Source organism: Ascaphus truei, chromosome 17, assembly GCF_040206685.1.
Source record: "Ascaphus truei isolate aAscTru1 chromosome 17, aAscTru1.hap1, whole genome shotgun sequence".
NCBI classification, from domain to species: domain Eukaryota; kingdom Metazoa; phylum Chordata; class Amphibia; order Anura; family Ascaphidae; genus Ascaphus; species Ascaphus truei.
Window position 1 is genome coordinate 5,110,634 of NC_134499.1, and position 21,784 is coordinate 5,132,417.

At 52.0% G+C, this 21,784-nt stretch overlaps 1 protein-coding gene across 3 annotated transcripts in view; it reads left to right on the forward strand.

Moving 5' to 3' along the window:
• Positions 1–227: 227 nt before the first annotated feature.
• CBX7 (chromobox 7) overlaps positions 228–21,784 on the forward strand; it is a 67,370-nt gene continuing 45,813 nt past the window's right edge. For 2 of the 3 annotated variants that reach the window (XR_012788512.1, XM_075573762.1), the window contains exons 1-5: positions 228–1,299; positions 3,300–3,343; positions 6,973–7,038; positions 12,708–12,774; positions 17,996–18,329. Coding sequence is in view for 2 of the 3 variants with exons in the window: in XM_075573762.1 (XP_075429877.1) it covers positions 1,231–1,299; positions 3,300–3,343; positions 6,973–7,038; positions 12,708–12,774; positions 17,996–18,329 (580 nt within the window). In the remaining variant the exon portion in view is untranslated. The remainder of the gene's footprint in view (positions 1,300–3,299; positions 3,344–6,972; positions 7,039–12,707; positions 12,775–17,995; positions 18,330–21,784) is intronic. The other variant, XM_075573761.1, reaches the window with a different exon arrangement.

Sequence of the window (21,784 nt, forward strand, 5' to 3'; positions counted from 1 at the left end):
TGATATACATATAACTATATCGTTACTTTTCCTTGTATTTACTTTATTATTTGTAATAAAGAGACAATTACACCACCCCCACCGCTCCTGTGGACAGTGACGTCACTGCCCAGAGGGGGGCGCGGCCCCGAGAATCCTCAGCCTCCGGCCGACGTCAGCTGAAAGGCCGCGCAGGCGCGCACACAGCAAAGCGCGCGGCCGCCAGCTGGGGGGTGTGTGTGTGCGCGCGCCCGGAAAATGTTGCGCAGGTTGTAATGCAAAAGGGGAATGAGGAGGCAGTGCCTGAGCTGGCAGAGCTGTGCATCACTGCAGGGTGCTGCTACTGCTGGGTGCATGCAAACCTCATCCACCCACCTCCACGTGCATGGGGAATTCTGCAAAGGGGTGCAGCTTGCAACCGGGAGCCACATTGCATGTGAAGAGCCACAGCTTTAATTGTGTTGTTGCAAAGAGGGAATAGTGGGTGGGCAGGGTGCCACCTTAGGGGGGGGATCAGCAGGAACACGTTGCATCAGTGGCAAGGCTGAATCCCAGATCCAGCTGCAGAAGAGAAGTGGGGAACTTTTTTTGCATGGAAGAGCCTCCTTTTTATTTGGCATTCTTATAGGTTTGGGCAGATCAGCAAAGTGTGTTGGGAGAGGAGGGGTTAACTGTAGTGTAAACAAACGTAGATTGCGAGGGAAGGGAGAGAGGGGGGATTCCCATTCAAGAGGGAGGAGGGTCTGTGGCAAGATCAGTGTTTGGAAAAGTGGGGGGGTTGAGGCAGCAGGTCAATAGGGGGGAGGGAGGGCATTTAACTAAGAAACCATGTGGCAGCATGCAAGGCAATCGGGTGGACAACATTGAATGAAGAAGATACACAACATTGCAAAGGGGGAGTGGACCTATTTGTGGAGCATCACAAGAAAAACACTGCAAACGGATCAGCTGCAGAGGGGAGGGCATTTTATGGGTGGCATATAGGGCTTTGCTCTGGGATCAGATGCATGAGTAACTGGCACCCTAATAAACCAATTGCATTGATCAGCTAGGGAAAAAAAGGATAACTGTGCAATCATCAGGCAGTTGAGATCAGCATCCTTGGCACCAGAACATTGCAGAGGGGAGGGGGGTGTGTCACTGTGTATCTCTCACTCTGCAACATCCAAGAAGGATCTGCATTGGGAAGGAAGGGCACCCACCACTGGCCTGGAGACCACTTGGCACAGAGAGACCATTCCTGAGATTGGCATGGAGCTGTCTGCCATTGGAGAGCAGGTGTTTGCTGTGGAGAGTATAAGGAAGAAGAGAATGAGGAAGGTAAGGAGGTGGCTATGCCATGTTGGCAGGATCTGTTGCTTGGCACAAAGGTGCCCTCTCCCCTCACCCTGCCCCCCAATGCATTATTAATGACCCTTTCCAAAAGGTTAACCAGCTAAACTTCTCCGAGCAGAGGTGGGCAGTATTGGGTACCACAAGAGGGCTGGCACTCATCAAAAGGATTGTACCCTGTAACTAGCTTGGATGTTCTGTAAGTGGAAGGAGCTTTGAGTGGACGGGATTTGAACTTTGGCAGCAAAGAGGTTAATGGAGGCATAAAGTTGACACATCCCATTATGATGGGCTTCAACGAACCCATTTGTTCATATACCCACCCCAAATCCTACAAGTGTGGGGGTTGCAGAATTGGTACTAAGTTCCTTATACAGTATTTTGTTTGGAATGGATTCTGTATCAGATATATGAGTTTTTTTTTATTTTCTTCTGTCATTCTTTAATGTATTTTTAAACTTTGTATTTTTATTGTTTGCTTATATGAACACACAGGCTGTTGCTAGTTTTCCCTAAGTGTAGCTAAAGGTCGTATTTAGAAAATCAAAACACCAAATTTGGCGGAAAATTATGGTTTCCTATAAGGACTTTTTTTGCAACTTTTAGAACGAGCATCAAAACCCCATAATGCACAGAATTTTTTGCCTATCTTTAGTTATTAGTAGGAGACATTTGGACCATATTAAATATGGGAATCCATCTTCCCAATGCCGGAGAACATTTTGGTCCCATTCAGTAGGATGGAGCTGATCTCTTCACTGGCACTGGGACGCAGTTCCCTAGCTTATTAAACCAGGGGGTCCAGCCTCATTGGCTGTTTTATTCCATGCTCCATCAGCATCAACATTTCATGACCACAAGTGGGGATTTTCCCTGCGTGTTCTGAAAGTAGTCGTGGAATGACGTGTAACAGTCCAGTTCACTTCCTGCCCAAATTAAAGATGGTGGCTCCCATAAAAGAAAATGCTGTCAGTCCACTTTTCTTTAAGGGGCTTTGATGTATTAGTTTTTTTAGGGATGCTCTGGGTCATTATATAATCCAGCTTGGCTCATAATGATTTCATAAGTCCGTGTCATGCGTTTCCAGTAACGCAACCAGAGCGTACGGTGTAATTGGATCCTATGACCTCACCAACTGTTCTGACATCATCCCCTTGAATTTACCGGACTCTGCAATCAGTGTTCTGTCTAAGAAGTCGGTCGCCTTTTTATACTCCTGTCATATTTGCAATGATCGACCACTGAATTCTAAAGGGGACTTCACGGTTACCAATTGTTCGAGTCCATAGGCGAATTCTATAGGTGATTTGTAGCCTCCACGTTTTGACTGATAGACAATTTGCAGTTACACCTCCTTTAAATTCTATAGGCGACTCAATGTTTCTACATTTTAGAATTCTACAGGTGACCTGTAGCTACTAAGTTCTGAATTCCATAGTTGACTCCGTTATTTATTTTATTTATTTATTTATAAAGTATTTTACCAGGAAGTAATACATTGAGAGTTATCTCTCGTTTTCACGTATGTCCTGGGCACAGAGTGAAGACAAATAATACATGGTTACAAATACAGTTACATAATGAGCAGGGTATACATTATATACAAGGCATTGCATGCACAGTTAAAGATAATTTGTATTATGGGCGTATGAAACAGTTACAGACCAGGTTAACATGTGTGACAGCCTTAGATTTGAAAGAACTTAGACTGGTGGTGGATGTGAGAGTCCGTTACCAAGCTCTGGATTTTATAGGTGACCCACCGTTGGGTTCTGTACATGAGTTATTGTTACGGAGGTTTGAATACAGATGACCCACAGTTGGCTTTAAACTCTCCAAGTAATTATATATGGCAAAGAGCGAGGACTGGTCGTCCGCACACTCACTCCTCTCCTTTTATAACATGACCTGTTTATTGCAGGGAATGAAGGCTATTTAATGATTGGAAAGTTTTGGTCCTGACTGTCTCTCCCTCTTTCTCTCTCCAGGGTAAAGTGGAGTATCTTGTGAAGTGGAAAGGTTGGCCTCCAAAGTAAGACCATTCTACATGTGTTTAGTATTGTGTCTGTGTGTCATTTACCCGACAAGACTAAGCCATAACCTAATATTCTGGCCAAGTAAGGGACTTGTTCAGGCTAAGCCTAACTTTTATATGCCAGCCTAATTCTAATATGCCAGCCTAAATGTTATATGCCAGCCTAAACCTAACCAGCACTGAGACCTAATATTCTGGGAGAAAATCACTGCCAGCTAAATAAGGGAGAGGGAGGAGGTTTCTGGGCAAACAGACCCTTTTGATATATGTATATACAGTCGGTAGCTGGATATATATGCACCTACAATCAGGGGATTCATTTGGCTATTGTGTAACTGTCTTAAATGTAGGAGGTTGTATGGTAGATGTAGCGAGTTTCACTGTAGGTAAGGATACATTTAATATGATGTGCCTGTAACTGCACGTGTGTGTGTGTTACACATTTTAAGTTATGGTGAGTGAAAAAGGCGACAAGAAACCTCCACCGTTAGCATATAGCCAATAAAAATATCACTTGTGAGCAAATTCACATGTCTTAGACAGGTCTGCACCCCTGCCTTTCACCATTATCACCTCGCATACAGTGCTTCCACTGCAGCAAGGGATTCTGGGAAATGACATTTTGCCTGATATCCATTTTTACATGGAACCCTTATAAGCTAATTCTCACTGTTAACACCGCTTTTGAGCACAGCATGGGAATCAGATGCAAAGCCAGAGAAACCAACCTCACACTGATGAGACCCATTAAGGTTGAAACATGTCTGTGAGTGGTTTCTCTGGCTTTGCATCTAATCCCATGCTGTGCTTAAAAGGTGTATATTGATAAAGGGCACACGGCCCGAAACGCGTAGGTACTTTTTTTGTATCGGGTCTCGAATGATCCGATAAAGCTTCTTATTTTTATAATGTGAGCCTCCTCCCGATTTATTTGTGACGGTGCTCTGCCCTGTTTCTATTTTTAACTGTTTAGACAGGACAAAGTTTAGCTGCAAGTTTGTAAATTAAACAGGACTGGCACACTGGGGATTTGTAAATTAAACAGGACTGGCGCTCTGGGGATTTGGAAATTAAACAGGACTGGCGCTCTGGGGATTTGGAAATTAAACAGGACTGGCGCTCTGGGGATTTGGAAATTAAACAGGACTGGCGCTCTGGGGATTTGGAAATTAAACAGGACTGGCGCTCTGGAAATTAAACAGGACTGGCGCTCTGGAAATTAAACAGGACTGGCGCTCTGGGGATTTGGAAATTAAACAGGACTGGGGATTTGGAAATTAAACAGGACTGGCGCTCTGGGGATTTGGAAATTAAACAGGACTGGCGCTCTGGGGATTTGGAAATTAAACAGGACTGGCGCTCTGGGGATTTGGAAATTAAACGGGATTTGGAAATTAAACAGGACTGGCGCTCTGGGGATTTGGAAATTAAACAGGACTGGCGCTCTGGGGATTTGGGAAATACAGGACTGGCGCTCTGGGGATTTGGAAAATAAACAGGACTGGCGCTCTGGGGGTTTGGAAATTAAACAGGACTGGCACTGGGCTTCCTGATATCATCAAACTTTGACCCTGCAAAGAGTTATTATCTCATTTCTTGTTGCCTGATTTGCCCTGAAGGAGCTGATCTGTAACAGCCACTTCCAAGGCACCTGGCGAAGTTGCTCAGAACGATGATGCTGAGGGTCATAGTGGGGCAATAATGCGGTGCAGTCGCAGTGCCGGGCGTGGGAGGTCAGAACTATAATAGGAAGAGGTGTGTTGTGGGTCAGGAATAAGGTGCAGCGGCAGACCTGTATTTTGGGGGTGCAGGAATAAGGTTCAACGGCAGACCTGTATTTTGGGGGTGCAGGAATAATGTGCAGCGGCAGACCTGTATTTCGGGGGTGCAGGAATAAGGTGCAGCTGCAGACCTGTATTTTGGGAATGCAGGAATAAGGTGCAACGGCAGACCTGTATTTTGGGGGTGCAGGAATAAGGTTCAACGGCAGACCTGTATTTTGGGGGTGCAGGAATAATGTGCAGCGGCAGACCTGTATTTCGGGGGTGCAGGAATAAGGTTCAGCTGCAGACCTGTATTTTGGGAATGCAGGAATAAGGTGCAGCAGCAGAGCTGTATTTTGGGGGTGCAAGAATAAGGTGCAGCAGCAGACAACCTGTATTTTGGGGGTGCAGGAATAAGGTGCAGCAGCAGACCTGTATTTTGGGGGTGCAGGAATAAGGTGCAGCAGCAGACCTGTATTTTGGGGGGGGCAGGAATAAGGTGCAGCAGCAGACCTGTATTTTGGGGGGGCAGGAATAAGGTGCAGCAGACCTGTATTTTGGGGGGGCAGGAATAAGGTGCAGCAGACCTGTATTTTGGGGGTGCAGGAATAAGGTGCAGCAGCAGACCTGTATTTTGGGGGTGCATGAATAAGGTGCAGCAGCAGACCTGTATTTTGGGGGGGCAGGAATAAGGTTCAGCGTCAGACCTGTATGTTTGTGGAGTTCTCAGAGATATATGTATATAGGGCCCACAGTGTACTCAGCGCTTTACAAAGACAACACAGTACAGGGAATTATAATACAATCAGCGCATCAAAGTCAGACTATTGGAAAGGAAATCCCTGCCCCCGAGGAGAGCTTACAATCTAAGTGTTTAGAGATAACCCTGCAGTAAGGTGCATTGGCAGAGCTGTATATCAGCGGACTCTCAGAGATATGTGTATGTGTGTGTGTATATATATATATATATATATATACATATATATATATATATACATATATACATGTAGAGGTATCAGTACCGTGTTAGCCGAGCTTCAATAATCAAACGGTATCATCTATTTATTTTTTGATTTATATATATATAAGGTAACCCTGCAGTGAGGTGCCATGGCAGTGCTGTGACTGGGAGCCCCTCTCTCTGTGTGTGTGTGTGGCATTGCCTGTTCCCAGATGAGAGCTGCCTGGTGAATACGTCTGTTTATCACCTCTAATCTGACCGGGGGGAGTGAGGGGGGGGGGGGGAAAGCACACAGATAGTGACGTGTGAGTCATATGTTCACTTGTTTACTTCAGCCAGTGCTGCAGTGTGCGCAGCAACAGCAGAGCAGATAGGCCTCTGTTGAAGGTGTGCACGCAGTTAACTCCTGCGCTGCCAGAAGTGCCTGTCGAGGCTGCCCCCCCCAATGGCAGCGGAGGGGTTAATCATTGTGGAAATCCCACCTTCCCAATAAAGTCTTTTGGTCTTCCATCTTTTTAATGGGGGATTTTTATTTAAAAGGGAGAAAAGGAACAAAATCTCAGGTAATTGGACCAAATTGCGTTCATGTCAGTGGTACGATTAATAAGTTAAAACCAGGAGATGTGTGCCTTTATTAAATGAGATGAGTTTAAGTGTAAGGATGGCGTATTAGATTGTAAGCTGTGTGGGCTAGGCGGTTGTGTCTTAGAGATCCTGTGTATAGAAAATATGAAGATAATATTGCTTAGTGGTTCAGTTTGAGATTGAGCCATAGCTAGTGAGCAGGGCTCTGCCATGAGACCTTGCATAGCCCGCAAGATGTCCCGCTGGAATAATCCGCGTACCTAACCCGGCCTGGTGCTGCCCGCATGCTGATTCTGATGGGACCTTTTGCCTTGTAGATACAGCACCTGGGAGCCAGAAGAACATATACTGGACCCGCGCCTTGTGATCGCCTACGAGGAGAAGTGAGTGCTCACCCCCTCTTTCTTTGACGATCGTTCATAAGTAATATATTCAGCGCCTCTTTTCTAAAGACTGTGGGGTCAATGCGCCAGACCAGGGCAGCGTCTGCGTGGCGCCGGCGCGTTAGGCAGAGGCTTTAGGGAGATTGCTGTTTACAAGCGACATTGGAAGCCAAAACGTGACGCGCCTCCTCTGACCTGGCGGAATGTATTTGATGACGGGCAGACGTATGTATGTGTATATATGGCAGGGGGGTACCCAACGTGCCATGGCGTGCGGGGTACCCAACTTGTATAGTGCCATGGCGTGCGGGTACCCAGCGTGTATAGTGCCATGGCGTGCGGGTACCCAACGTGTATAGTGCCATGGCGTGCGGGGTACCCAATGTGTATAGTGCCATGGCGTGTGGGTACCCAGCATGTATAGTGCCATGACGTGCGGGTACCCAACGTGTATAGTGCCATGGCGTGCGGGTACCCAATGTGTATAGTGCCATGGCGTGCGGGTACCCAGCGTGTATAGTGCCATGGCGTGCGGGTACCCAGCGTGTATAGTGCCATGACGTGCGGGGTACCCAACGTGTATAGTGCCATGACGTGCGGGGTACCCAACGTGTATAGTGCCATGACGTGCGGGGTACCCAGCGTGTATAGTGCCATGACGTGCGGGGTACCCAGCGTGTATAGTGCCATGACGTGCGGGGTACCCAGCGTGTATAGTGCCATGACGTGCGGGTACCCAGCGTGTATAGTGCCATGGCGTGCGGGTACCCAGCATGTATAGTGCCATGACGTGCGGGGTACCCAGCGTGTATAGTGCCATGACGTGCGGGGTACCCAGCGTGTATAGTGCCATGACGTGCGGGGTACCCATCGTGTATAGTGCCATGACGTGCGGGTACCCAGCGTGTATAGTGCCATGGCGTGCGGGTACCCAGCATGTATAGTGCCATGACGTGCGGGGTACCCAGCGTGTATAGTGCCATGACGTGCGGGTACCCAGCGTGTATAGTGCCATGACGTGCGGGGTACCCAGCGTGTATAGTGCCATGACGTGCGGGTACCCAGCGTGTATAGTGCCATGGCATGCGGGTACCCAGCATGTATAGTGCCATGACGTGCGGGGTACCCAGCGTGTATAGTGCCATGACGTGCGGGGTACCCAACGTGTATAGTGCCATGACGTGCGGGTACCCAGCGTGTATAGTGCCATGACGTGCGGGGTACCCAACGTGTATAGTGCCATGACGTGCGGGGTACCCAGCGTGTATAGTGCCATGACGTGCGGGGTACCCAGCGTGTATAGTGCCATGACGTGCGGGGTACCCAGCGTGTATAGTGCCATGACGTGCGGGGTACCCAGCGTGTATAGTGCCATGACGTGCGGGGTACCCAGCGTGTATAGTGCCATGACGTGCGGGGTACCCAACGTGTATAGTGCCATGACGTGCGGGTACCCAACGTGTATAGTGCCATGACGTGCGGGTACCCAACGTGTATAGTGCCATGACGTGCGGGTACCCAACGTGTATAGTGCCATGACGTGCGGGTACCCAACGTGTATAGTACCATGACGTGCGGGTACCCAACTTGTATAGTGCCATGGCGTGTGGGTACCCAACTTGTATAGTGCCATGACGTGCGGGGCACCCGGCGTGTATAGTGCCATGACGTGCGGGGTACCCAGTGTGTATAGTGCCATGGCGTGCGTGGCACTCGGCGTGTGTAGTGCCAGGACGTGCGGGGCACTCGGCGTGTGTAGTGCCGGGACGTGCGGGTACCCAGCGTGTATAGTGCCATGACGTGCGTGGCACTCGGCGTGTGTAGTGCCAGGACGTGCGGGGCACTCGGCGTGTGTAGTGCCAGGACGTGCGGGGCACCCGGCGTGTGTAGTGCCAGGACGTGCGGGGTAACACCCGGCGTGTGTAGTGCCAGGACGTGCGGGGCACTCGGCGTGTGTAGTGCCAGGACGTGCGGGGCACCCGGCGTGTGTAGTGCCAGGACGTGCGGGGCTCCCGGCGTGTGTAGTGCCAGGACGTGCGGGGCACTCGGCGTGTGTAGTGCCAGGACGTGCGGGGCACCCGGCGTGTGTAGTGCCAGGACGTGCGGGGCACCCGGCGTGTGTAGTGCCGGGACGTGCGGGACACCCGGCGTGTGTAGTGCCGGGACGTGCGGGGCACCCGGCGTGTGTAGTGCCAGGACGTGCGGGGCACCCGGCGTGTGTAGTGCCAGGACGTGCGTGGCACCCGGCGTGTGTAGTGCCAGGACGTGCGGGGCACCCGGCGTGTGTAGTACCCGGCGTGTGTAGTGCCAGGACGTGCGTGGCACCCGGCGTGTGTAGTGCCAGGACGTGCGTGGCACCCGGCGTGTGTAGTGCCGGGACGTGCGAGGCACTCGGCGTGTGTAGTGCCAGGACGTGCGAGGCACTCGGCGTGTGTAGTGCCAGGACGTGCGAGGCACCCGGCGTGTGTAGTGCCAGGACGTGCGGGGCACCCGGCGTGTGTAGTGCCAGGACGTGCGGGGCACCCGGCGTGTGTAGTGCCAGGACGTGCGGGGCACCCGGCGTGTGTAGTGCCAGGACGTGCGGGCACCCGGCGTGTGTAGTGCCAGGACGTGCGGGGCACCCGGCGTGTGTAGTGCCGGGACGTGCGGGGCACCCGGCGTGTGTAGTGCCGGGACGTGCGGGACACCCGGCGTGTGTAGTGCCGGGACGTGCGGGACACCCGGCGTGTGTAGTGCCGGGACGTGCGGGGCACCCGGCGTGTGTAGTGCCGGGACGTGCGGGGCACCCGGCGTGTGTAGTGCCGGGACGTGCGGGGCACTCTGCGTGTGTAGTGCCAGGACGTGCGGGGCTCCCGGCGTGTGTAGTGCCAGGACGTGCGGGGCACCCGGCGTGTGTAGTGCCAGGACGTGCGGGGCACCCGGCGTGTGTAGTGCCAGGACGTGCGGGGCACCCGGCGTGTGTAGTGCCGGGACGTGCGGGGCACCCGGCGTGTGTAGTGCCGGGACGTGCGGGGCACCCGGCGTGTGTAGTGCCGGGACGTGCGGGGCACCCGGCGTGTGTAGTGCCAGGACGTGCGGGGCACCCGGCGTGTGTAGTGCCGGGACGTGCGGGGCTCCCGGCGTGTGTAGTGCCGGGACGTGCGGGGCTCCCGGCGTGTGTAGTGCCGGGACGTGCGGGGCACCCGGCGTGTGTAGTGCCGGGACGTGCGGGGCACCCGGCGTGTGTAGTGCCAGGACGTGCGGGGCACCCGGCGTGTGTAGTGCCAGGACGTGCGGGGCACCCGGCGTGTGTAGTGCCAGGACGTGCGGGGCACCCGGCGTGTGTAGTGCCAGGACGTGCGGGGTACCCGGCGTGTGTAGTGCCGGGACGTGCGGAGCACCCGGCGTGTGTAGTGCCAGGACGTGCGGGGCACTCTGCGTGTGTAGTGCCAGGACGTGCGGGGCTCCCGGCGTGTGTAGTGCCAGGACGTGCGGGGCACCCGGCGTGTGTAGTGCCAGGACGTGCGGGGCACCCGGCGTGTGTAGTGCCAGGACGTGCGGGGCACTCTGCGTGTGTAGTGCCAGGACGTGCGGGGCACCCGGCGTGTGTAGTGCCAGGACGTGCGGGGCACCCGGCGTGTGTAGTGCCGGGACGTGCGGGGCACCCGGCGTGTGTAGTGCCAGGACGTGCGGGGCACCCGGCGTGTGTAGTGCCAGGATGTGCGGGTACCCGGCGTGTGTAGTGCCGGGACGTGCGGGGCTCCCGGCGTGTGTAGTGCCGGGACGTGCGGGGCTCCCGGCGTGTGTAGTGCCGGGACGTGCGGGGCACCCGGCGTGTGTAGTGCCGGGACGTGCGGGGCACCCGGCGTGTGTAGTGCCGGGACGTGCGGGGCTCCCGGCGTGTGTAGTGCCGGGACGTGCGGGGCACCCGGCGTGTGTAGTGCCGGGACGTGCGGGGCTCCCGGCGTGTGTAGTGCCGGGACGTGCGGGGCTCCCGGCGTGTGTAGTGCCGGGACGTGCGGGGCACCCGGCGTGTGTAGTGCCGGGACGTGCGGGGCACCCGGCGTGTGTAGTGCCGGGACGTGCGGGGCACCCGGCGTGTGTAGTGCCGGGACGTGCGGGACACCCGGCGTGTGTAGTGCCGGGACGTGCGGGGCACTCTGCGTGTGTAGTGCCAGGACGTGCGGGGCACCCGGCGTGTGTAGTGCCAGGACGTGCGGGGCACCCGGCGTGTGTAGTGCCAGGACGTGCGGGGCACCCGGCGTGTGTAGTGCCAGGACGTGCGGGGCACCCGGCGTGTGTAGTGCCAGGACGTGCGGGGCACCCGGCGTGTGTAGTGCCAGGATGTGCGGGTACCCGGCGTGTGTAGTGCCGGGACGTGCGGGGCACCCGGCGTGTGTAGTGCCAGGACGTGCGGGGCACCCGGCGTGTGTAGTGCCAGGACGTGCGGGGCACCCGGCGTGTGTAGTGCCAGGACGTGCGGGGTACCCGGCGTGTGTAGTGCCGGGACGTGCGGGGCACCCGGCGTGTGTAGTGCCGGAACGTGCGGGGCACCCGGCGTGTGTAGTTCCAGGACGTGCGGGGCTCCCGGCGTGTGTAGTGCCAGGACGTGCGGGGCTCCCGGCGTGTGTAGTGCCAGGACGTGCGGGGCTCCCGGCGTGTGTAGTGCCGGGACGTGCGGGGCACCCGGCGTGTGTAGTGCCAGGACGTGCGGGGCTCCCGGCGTGTGTAGTGCCAGGACGTGCGGGGCACCCGGCGTGTGTAGTGCCAGGACGTGCGGGGCTCCCGGCGTGTGTAGTGCCGGGACGTGCGGGACACCCGGCGTGTGTAGTGCCAGGACGTGCGGGGCTCCCGGCGTGTGTAGTGCCGGGACGTGCGGGGCTCCCGGCGTGTGTAGTGCCGGGACGTGCGGGACACCCGGCGTGTGTAGTGCCAGGACGTGCGGGGCTCCCGGCGTGTGTAGTGCCGGGACGTGCGGGGCTCCCGGCGTGTGTAGTGCCGGGACGTGCGGGACACCCGGCGTGTGTAGTGCCAGGACGTGCGGGGCTCCCGGCGTGTGTAGTGCCAGGACGTGCGGGGCTCCCGGCGTGTGTAGTGCCAGGACGTGCGGGACACCCGGCGTGTGTAGTGCCGGGACGTGCGGGGCTCCCGGCGTGTGTAGTGCCGGGACGTGCGGGACACCCGGCGTGTGTAGTGCCGGGACGTGCGGGGCTCCCGGCGTGTGTAGTGCCGGGACGTGCGGGACACCCGGCGTGTGTAGTGCCGGGACGTGCGGGGCTCCCGGCGTGTGTAGTGCCGGGACGTGCGGGGCACCCGGCGTGTGTAGTGCCGGGACGTGCGGGGCTCCCGGCGTGTGTAGTGCCGGGACGTGCGGGGCTCCCGGCGTGTGTAGTGCCAGGACGTGCGGGGCATCCGGCGTGTGTAGTGCCGGGACGTGCGGGACACCCGGCGTGTGTAGTGCCAGGACGTGCGGGGCTCCCGGCGTGTGTAGTGCCAGGACGTGCGGGGTAACACCCGGCGTGTGTAGTGCCAGGACGTGCGGGGCACCCGGCATGTTGCGCCCGACGTTGCACCCGGCGTGTTGCGCCCGGCGTTGCGCCGCTCCTGTACACTGCGTCCCAATGGTACTAAGAGGTTAATACCTAACCCTGCGGTGACAGGGAACATAATACCCATTCTGTGTGTTGTAGGGAGGAGAAGGAAAGAGCCTCCGGGTGCAGAAAGCGCGGCCCCAAACCCAAACGCCTCCTGCTGCAGGTATGCATTCCCTTCCTTACAAACGGGGGGGGGTTATAAATGAATAGAGCCAGTGCCCCCTCCCCCTGCTGCTATAATAAGGTTTCCATGAAGGAATGAGAGGGGGACTCTAAGTCTTTCTTGCTCCCGTGATTCCTGTGCATGGGGCACCCTCTGACTGCATTATGAAGTCGCTTGTACACACACTTGAGACTTGTTAGCCTTGAAGTTTTAAGTTTAACCAAAATTTCGAGACACAATTGGGGATTTAATGCAATCTGCCCTCCCCCATAAATTTCGGGCGAGTGGAACATTCCAAGAGCTAGGGAGGCGGAATCAGTGTGTCCAGGACAACCCTGAGCCAATCCGATTGGAAGAGGGATCAGTGTATCTTTGAGAACAACCTGAACCAATCAGATTGCCTAATGCCTAAAAGTACTGTGATTGACACCTTAAAGGAACAGTCCCTCCTTGGACTAAATGTACGTGTATAGGAATTTTTAATTTAAAATGTATAATTTAAAAAACAAAACAAAAAAACATTCAATGTTTCTATGATTAACACATACTTTCGAGTAATTGATAAATGTCTATCTAATCCCGCATCTCACACTCAATTCTCCTCCTCACTTTTAAAGCTTTACACTCCTCTGCCCCTCCTTACATCTCACCCTAATCTCTCACTATACCCCCCTCTGCCCCTCCTTACATCTCACTCTAATATCTCACTATACCCCCCTCTGCCCCTCCTTACATCTCACCCTAATCTCTCACTATACCCTCCTCTGCCCCTCCTTACATCTCACCCAAATCTCTCACTATACCCCCCTCTGCCCCTCCTTACATCTCACCCTAATCTCTCACTATACCCTCCTCTGCCCCTCCTTACATCTCACCCTAATCTCTCACTATACCCCCCTCTGCCCCTCCTTACATCTCACCCTAATCTCTCACTATACCCCCCTCTGCCCCTCCTAACATCTCACCCTAATCTCTCACTATACCCCCCTCTGCCCCTCCTTACATCTCACCCTAATCTCTCACTATACCCCCCTCTGCCCCTCCTAACATCTCACCCTAATTTCTCACTATACCCCCCTCTGCTCCTCCTTACATCTCACCCTAATCTCTCACTATACCCCCCTCTGCCCCTCCTTACATCTCACCCTAATCTCTTACTATACCCCCCTCTGCCCCTCCCAACATCTCACCCTAATCTCTCACTATACCCCCTCTGCCCCTCCTTACATCTCACCCTAATCTCTCACTATACCCCCCTCTGCCCCTCCTTACATCTCACCCAAATATCTCACTATACCCCCCTCTGCCCCTCCTTACATCTCACCCAAATATCTCACTATACCCCCCTCTGCCCCTCCTTACATCTCACCCTAATCTCTCACTATACCTTCCTCTGCCCCTCCTCACATCTCACCCTAATCTCTCACTATACCCCCCTCTGCCCCTCCTTACATCTCACCCTAATCTCTCACTATACCCCCCTCTGCCCCTCCTAACATCTCACCCTAATCTCTCACTATACCCCCCTCTGCCCCTCCTTACATCTCACCCTAATTTCTCACTATACCCCCCTCTGCTCCTCCTTACATCTCACCCTAATCTCTCACTATACCCCCCTCTGCCCCTCCTAACATCTCACCCAAATATCTCACTATACCCCCCTCTGCCCCTCCTTACATCTCACTCAAATATCTCACTATACCCCCCTCTGCCCCTCCTTACATCTCACCCTAATCTCTCACTATACCTTCCTCTGCCCCTCCTCACATCTCACCCTAATCTCTCACTATACCCCCCTCTGCCCCTCCTTACATCTCACCCTAATCTCTCACTATACCCCCCTCTGCCCCTCCTAACATCTCACCCTAATCTCTCACTATACCCCCCTCTGCCCCTCCTTACATCTCACCCTAATCTCTCACTATACCCCCCTCTGCCCCTCCTAACATCTCACCCTAATTTCTCACTATACCCCCCTCTGCTCCTCCTTACATCTCACCCTAATCTCTCACTATACCCCCCTCTGCCCCTCCTAACATCTCACCCTAATCTCTCACTATACCCCCCTCTGCCCCTCCTTACATCTCACCCTAATCTCTCACTATACCCCCCTCTGCCCCTCCTTACATCTCACCCTAATCTCTCACTATACCCCCCTCTGCCCCTCCTAACATCTCACCCTAATCTCTCACTATACCCCCCTCTGCCCCTCCTTACATCTCACCCTAATATCTCACTATACCCCCCTCTGCCCCTCCTTACAACTCAGTCCTAATTTCTCACTATGCACCATCCCGACTCTTGTGTTCTGCTCAAGGATGTCTTCTTTCTACCCCCTTTATATCTAAAGCCCTCTCCCGCCTTAAACCTTTCTCACTGACTGCCCCGCACCTCTGAATTGCCCTTCCCCTCGATACCCGGCTAGCACCCTCTCTATCCACCTTTAAGACCCACCTTAAAACACACCTGCTTAAGGAAGCATATGAGTAGCTTCTGTGGCTGATACTATACACCTGATACATAAAGCTTGGCCCTTGCAGACGGACTTACCTGAACGCCCTCCCACTGTCTCTGTACGTTCTTCCTACCAATTAGATTGTAAGCTTTTCGGAGCAGAGACTCCTCTTCCTAAATGTTACTTTTATGTCTGAAGCACGTCTCCCCTTTGTGTGTTATTTATATTATTTATATCATTGTCACGTATATTACTGCTGTGAAACACTATGTACATTAATTGTGCAACATACATACATACATACATACAGTTAGGTCCGGAAATAATTGGACACTGATACAAGTTTTGTTATTTCGGCTGTGTACCAAAATAAATTCAAGTTACAGTTAAATAATGAATATGGGCTTAAAGTGCAGTCTATCAGCTTTAATTTGAGGGCATTCACATCCAAATTTGGAGGAAGGGTCTAGGAATTACATCTCTTTAATATGTAGCCCCCTCTTTTTCAAGGGACCAAAAGTAATTGGACAATTGACTCAAAAGCTGTTTCATGGACAGGTGTGAGCTATTCCTTCGTTATTTCATCATCAATAAAGCAAGTAAAAGGTCTGGAGTTGATTCCAGGTGTGGCATTCGCATTTGGAAGCTGTTGCTGTGAGCTCACAACATGTGAAACAGGGCATCCCTAGGCTGCAAAAAAAAAAAAAATCCATCAGAGAGATAGCAGGAACATTAGGAGTGGCCAAATCAACAGTTTGGTACATTCTGAGGAAAAAAAGAACGCACTGGTTAGCACTGCAACACAAAAAGGCCTGGACGTCCAGGGAAGACAACAATGGTGGATGATCGTAGGATCCTTTCCATGGTAAAGAAAAACCCCTTCACAACATCCAGCCAAGTGAAGAACAGTCTCCAGGAGGTTGGCATATCATTATCCAAGTCTACCATAAAGAGAAGACTTCACGAGAGCAAATACAGAGGGTTTACCACAAGGTGCAAACCATTCATAAGCCTCAAGAACAGAAAGGCCAGATTAGACTTTGCCAAACAATATCTAAAAAAGCCAGCCCAGTTCTGGAACAGCATTCTTTGGACATTCAGATGAAACTAAGATCAACCTGTACCAGAATGATGGGAGGAAATAAGTATGGAGAAGGCTTGGAACGGCTCATGATCTGAAGCATACCACATCATCTGTAAAACACGGTGGAGGCAGTGTGAAGGCATGGGCATGCATGGCTTACAATGGCACTGGGTCACTAGTGTTTATTGATGTGACAGAAGACAGAAGCAGCCGGATGAATTCTGAAGTGCATAGGGATATATTGTGTGCTCAGATTCAGCCAAATTCAGCAAAATTGATTGGACGGCACTTCACTTTACAGATGGACAATGACCCAAAACATACTGCGAAAGCAACCCAGGAGTTTTTTAAGGCAAAGAAGACAAAACTTAAGGCAGAAAGACCCATGAACAAACAACAACTGAAGACAGCTACAGTAAAAGCCTGGCAAAGCATCACAAAGGAGGAAACCCAGCGTTTGGTGATATCCATGCGTTCCAGACTTCAAGGAGTCATTGCCTGCAAAGGATTCTCGACAAAGTATTAAAAATGAACATTTTATTTATGATTGTGTTCATTTGTCCAATTACATTTGAGCCCCTGAAATAAGGGTCCTGTGTATGAAAATGGTTGCAATTCCTAAACGTTTCATACGATATTTTTGTTCAACCCCTTGAATTAAAGCTGAAAGTCTGCACTTCTATTGCATCTCGGTTGTTTCATTTCAAATCCATTGTGGTGGCGTACAGAGCCAAAATGATGAAAATGGTGTCAGTGTCCCATTATTTCCGGACCTAACTGTACATACATGTCTCTTGAAAAGACCATTTCTGGGTCCTTAAATGCACAGTTTAATTTTCAACTACCAAGACCGCCATGGCGTAAATAGTCCCCGGGTGAATATAGAAATTAAAAGTACAGGGGAGGCCAACTCCCATCCTCAAGGGCCACCAACAGGTCAGGTTTAAGGACATCTCTGCTTCAGCACAAGTGGCTCAGTTGTTGACTGAGCCACCTGTGCTGAAACAGGGAGTGAGCCACCTGTGCTGAAGCAGGGATATCCTGAAAACCTGACCTGTTGGTGGCACTTTAGGACTGGAGTTGGCGACTCCTGATATAGTGCCATCTTGTTTTTCGTCTACCAATTGTTTTTTCCATTTTGCAATATAAGTATGCTGTCATGATTGACCAAACAGATAAAGGGGAAGGACAATAAACCTACTGATTAAAATAAGAATATCCTGGGATCCTTTGAAAATTCCATGTGTACATTTCCCACCCCCCAAATTATTTTTTTTATTTTTCACAGGGAGTTACTGAATAAATGAAGAGATTTAACATTGATAAGGAAGCTGGGTGCATTAAAGGGTTGGTTACATTTTATTTTATTTTTGCACGCTACGTGGCTGTTCCTATTTAACCACGTGGTTGCATGATGTAGCGGTCATGGGCAGAACCCCCCGGGACTTGAACTGAAATGGAGGTTTCTCTACTTCTGTTCCGGTTGTGTTTACGGCTCCATTGGCGTTCGGCCCTTATGACTGGCAGAGTATATCTTGGGGCACCCAGAGGGTTAGGTGGTGAGAGTGGATAGGGGGTGGTATGAGCCTTGAAAATTGGAACTGATCCATAAGTGGGGGAGTAGTGTAGGAGTAGCAGGGGGCACTGGTCAGCACAGACTTATCCTCTTGCTGTGTCTGCAGAGGTTGTACGGAATGGACCTGCGCAGCGCCCACAAGAGTAAGGAGCGGAACTTCTGCTTCTCGCTGTCCCGGAGATTCCCCGTCGGCCTGGGCACCAAAACAGCGCCAGCGTCCTCCGTGCCAGAAAAAGCCAAGTCCCTGCAGTTCCCACTCAACAAGCAGCGCAAGAGCCGCAAATTCCTGTGCCTGTCCCGCAAGAAGTTCCTGCGGGTCTCCACCTTTGAGCCGCTGGTCCGGAGGCCCGAGTTCTACGCCCCGGAGCCCGAAAAGGAGGAAGAGCAAACCCCCTGTGACTGGCCGGAGGAGAAACCAGCCGAGGAAGAGGTGCCTGAAGGTGAAGCCATACTTTCAATTGGTGTCAGTAGTGGGATCATGACATGAAACCACTTTGCTTCCTGATGGGCCTGCAACACATTACTTTTCAATGTGTTGCGGCCCCTCAGGCAGCAAAGGGCTAGAGATCTAGTCCCACCTAGCAACAAACATTGCACTTGTAATTAAGTCAAAGCGCTTAGCTCTCTAACACCTTTGCTGTTACCATAATATCCTATAGCTTTTCACATTTAGGCCTGATAACAGATCAAGAAATGGGATAGATTTGGTACACATGAAGTAGAGATCTGTGAGGTTGCCAAAGACCTATACACAATATTATGGGCTTGAAGAACATTATTATTGGTCAATTGAAAGATTTCACAACCTGTACACTGCGAAATTACACGACTCAACAAATGACATCACAAATCACGTAACCTGTACGAATGACATCACGAGTCACGTAACCTGCAGAATAACATCACGAGTCATGTAAACTAAAATTTAAAAAAAGGTGATGGATAATCTGGTTTATGAGGAGAGGGTAGCTAAATTAGATTTATTTACATTAGAAAGGGGCGTCTTTAAGAGGGGATATGATAACAATATACTGTACAAATATATTCGGGGACAATACAAGGAGCTTTCAAAAGAACTATTCATCCCACGGGCAGAACAAAGGACACTGGGTCATCCTTTGAGGTTGGAGGAAAGGAGATTTCACCAGCAACAAAGGAAAGGGTTCTTCACAGTAAGGGCAGTTACAGTGTGCGATTCATTACCCATGGAGACTATGATGGCAGATACAATAGATTTGTTAAAAAAAAAAATAGGTTGGACATCTATTTAGAAAGGAACGGTATACAGGGATATACCAAATAAGTAAACATGGGAAGGATGTTGATACAGGGATTAATCCGATTACCAATATTTGGAGTCGGGAAGGAATTTATTTTCCCCCCTTATGAGATATCATTGGATGATATGACTCTGGGGTTTTTTGTTTGCCTTCCACTGGCTCAATATACTGCAAGGACGGATATAGGATAAAGTATCTGTCGTCTACATTTAGCATAGGTTGAACTTGCTGGGCGAATGTCTTTTGTCAACCTCATCTACTATGCAACTATGTAACCTATACGAATGAGTCATCACAAACCCATGGTGCTTGCTTCCAGACTCCTGGGATTAAAACATGGACCCCTTTCATTTTTCATCATATTTTATATATTTCTCACTCAATCCCCATAACAATGTGCACAATTGTAGGTCTGTTATGTAGAATAACATTATATAAAGCACAATGTAGACAATTAACCGATGTTCACTAAATTGAGGTCAATGTATTCTGTCCAGAAGTCCCAGATACACTGCGGTAAATTCATGTTCAACGAGAAATAGTTTTTCCTTCGTAGCTCGTAAATGTGGGAAAACTGTTGTAATCTGAACACTAAAATTACTATAAAATTTGAGTTCAAAATGTCCTCCTGCTGAAAAGCGCGCCCGAAGACGAGAACGCTGCAGTCTGATTGCATCATCGATAACGCGCTGCTCCCGCTCCTGAACGATATATTGTTTTATGAATTCGTTTTTTCAGCCCTCCTAGCTCCGCCCATTATCGGGGGATATTTTATGTCAGTGTTTTGGACCCCAATTCTTGCTCTGTCTCACCCTCTTTATAACGCGCTTATCTTCTGCGCTACACCATGTTGTAACTGTGCACGTGATGAGGTCATCACGCCGTCAACCAATGCCAAAGAATATTTATTAGATTATCAAATAATTCTTAAGTGTAATAATCTCCAGTGACAGACCTATAATGGCTCAAATTGTCATGAAGATGGAGTGATTTTACTGCAAAATATGGCGAAAAATAAAAGGGGTCCTGTTTTTTCTGATGTGTGTGTGTGTGTGTATGTGTATGTATATATATATATATATATATATATATATATATATATATATATATATATATATATATACATACATACATACATACATACATACATACATACATACATACACATACACACACACATCAGAAAAAACAGGACCCCTTTTATTTTTCGTATATATTATTTTAATACATATTATTTTATATATATATATATATACAGTGCTCGACAAACCCACTCGCCAGCTGCGATCGGATATTGGCTCGTGGCCAGTAACTTTTCCACTACTCTGCAAAATAAAATCCCCTGCTCGAAAAAAAAAAAAAATCCCCTGCTCGAAAAAAAAAAAAATCCCTTTAGCTGATAGCTGATTGGCTGTGAGCGGGATGGAGTTGCCAGGACTTCAAACCACCCTTCCTTCTCTTCACGGGTAAGTAATGATGGGGGGGAGGGGGTGTGCGCGTGTGTCTGCTGCTGCTGCTCCTCCTTACCGTCCCCCCCCCCCCCCCTCCGGCACTCTCCCGCTGTCTGCACGGGTCGGGAGATACCGCCCGCCCCCCTACGGCACTCTCCCGCTGTGCGCGCGGGTCTGGAGATACACCCCCCCCCCCTCTGGCACTCTCCCCCCTCTGGCACTCTCCCGCTGTGCGCGCGGGTCTGGAGATACACCCCCCCCACCCCTCTGGCACTCTCCCCCCTCTGGCACTCTCCCCCCTCTGGCACTCTCCCCCCTCCGGCACTCTCCCGCTGTCCGCACGGGTCGGGAGATACCGCCCCCCCCCTCCGGCACTCTCCCGCTGTGCGCGCGGGTCTGGAGATGCACTCTCCCCCCTCTGGCACTTTCCCCCCTCTGGCACTCTCCCGCTGTGCGCGCGGGTCTGGAGATACACCCCCCCCCCCTCTGGCACTCTCCCCCCTCTGGCACTCTCCCCCCTCTGGCACTCTCCCGCTGTGCGCGCGGGTCTGGAGATACACCCCCCCCCTCTCTGGCGCTCTCCCCCCTCTGGCGCTCTACCGCTGTGCGCGCGGGTTGGGAGATACCGCCCCCCCCCCCCCTCCGATGCTCTCCCACTGTCCGCGCGGGTCTGGAGATACCGCCCCCCCTCCGGTGCTCTCCCGCTGTCCGCGCGGGTCTGGAGATACCGCCCCCCCCTCCGGTGCTCTCCCGCTGTCCGCGCGGGTCTGGAGATACCGCCCCCCCTCCGGTGCTCTCCGGCTGTCCGCGCGGGTCTGGAGATAGTAGCCGGGTGTTTCTCCCCCTCCCTCTCTCCCCTCCAGCGCTCCTGAGATACTGTGAGGTACTGAGAGAGTGTGTGTATGTGTATGGGGGAAAGAGACTCTGTGTGTGTGTGTGTGTGTGTGTGTGTGTGTGTATGTGTATGGGGAAAAGAGACTCTGTGTGTGTGTGTGTATGTGTATGGGGAAAAGAGACTGTGTGTGTGTGTGTGTGTGTGTGTGTGTGTGTGTGTGTGTGTGTGTGTGAACATGTGTGTGCAGGACACCAGAGGTAACCCCTCCAGTCAGTCACCCCACACCCAGTCACCCCACCCAGTCACCCAGTCAGTAATCCCACACAGTC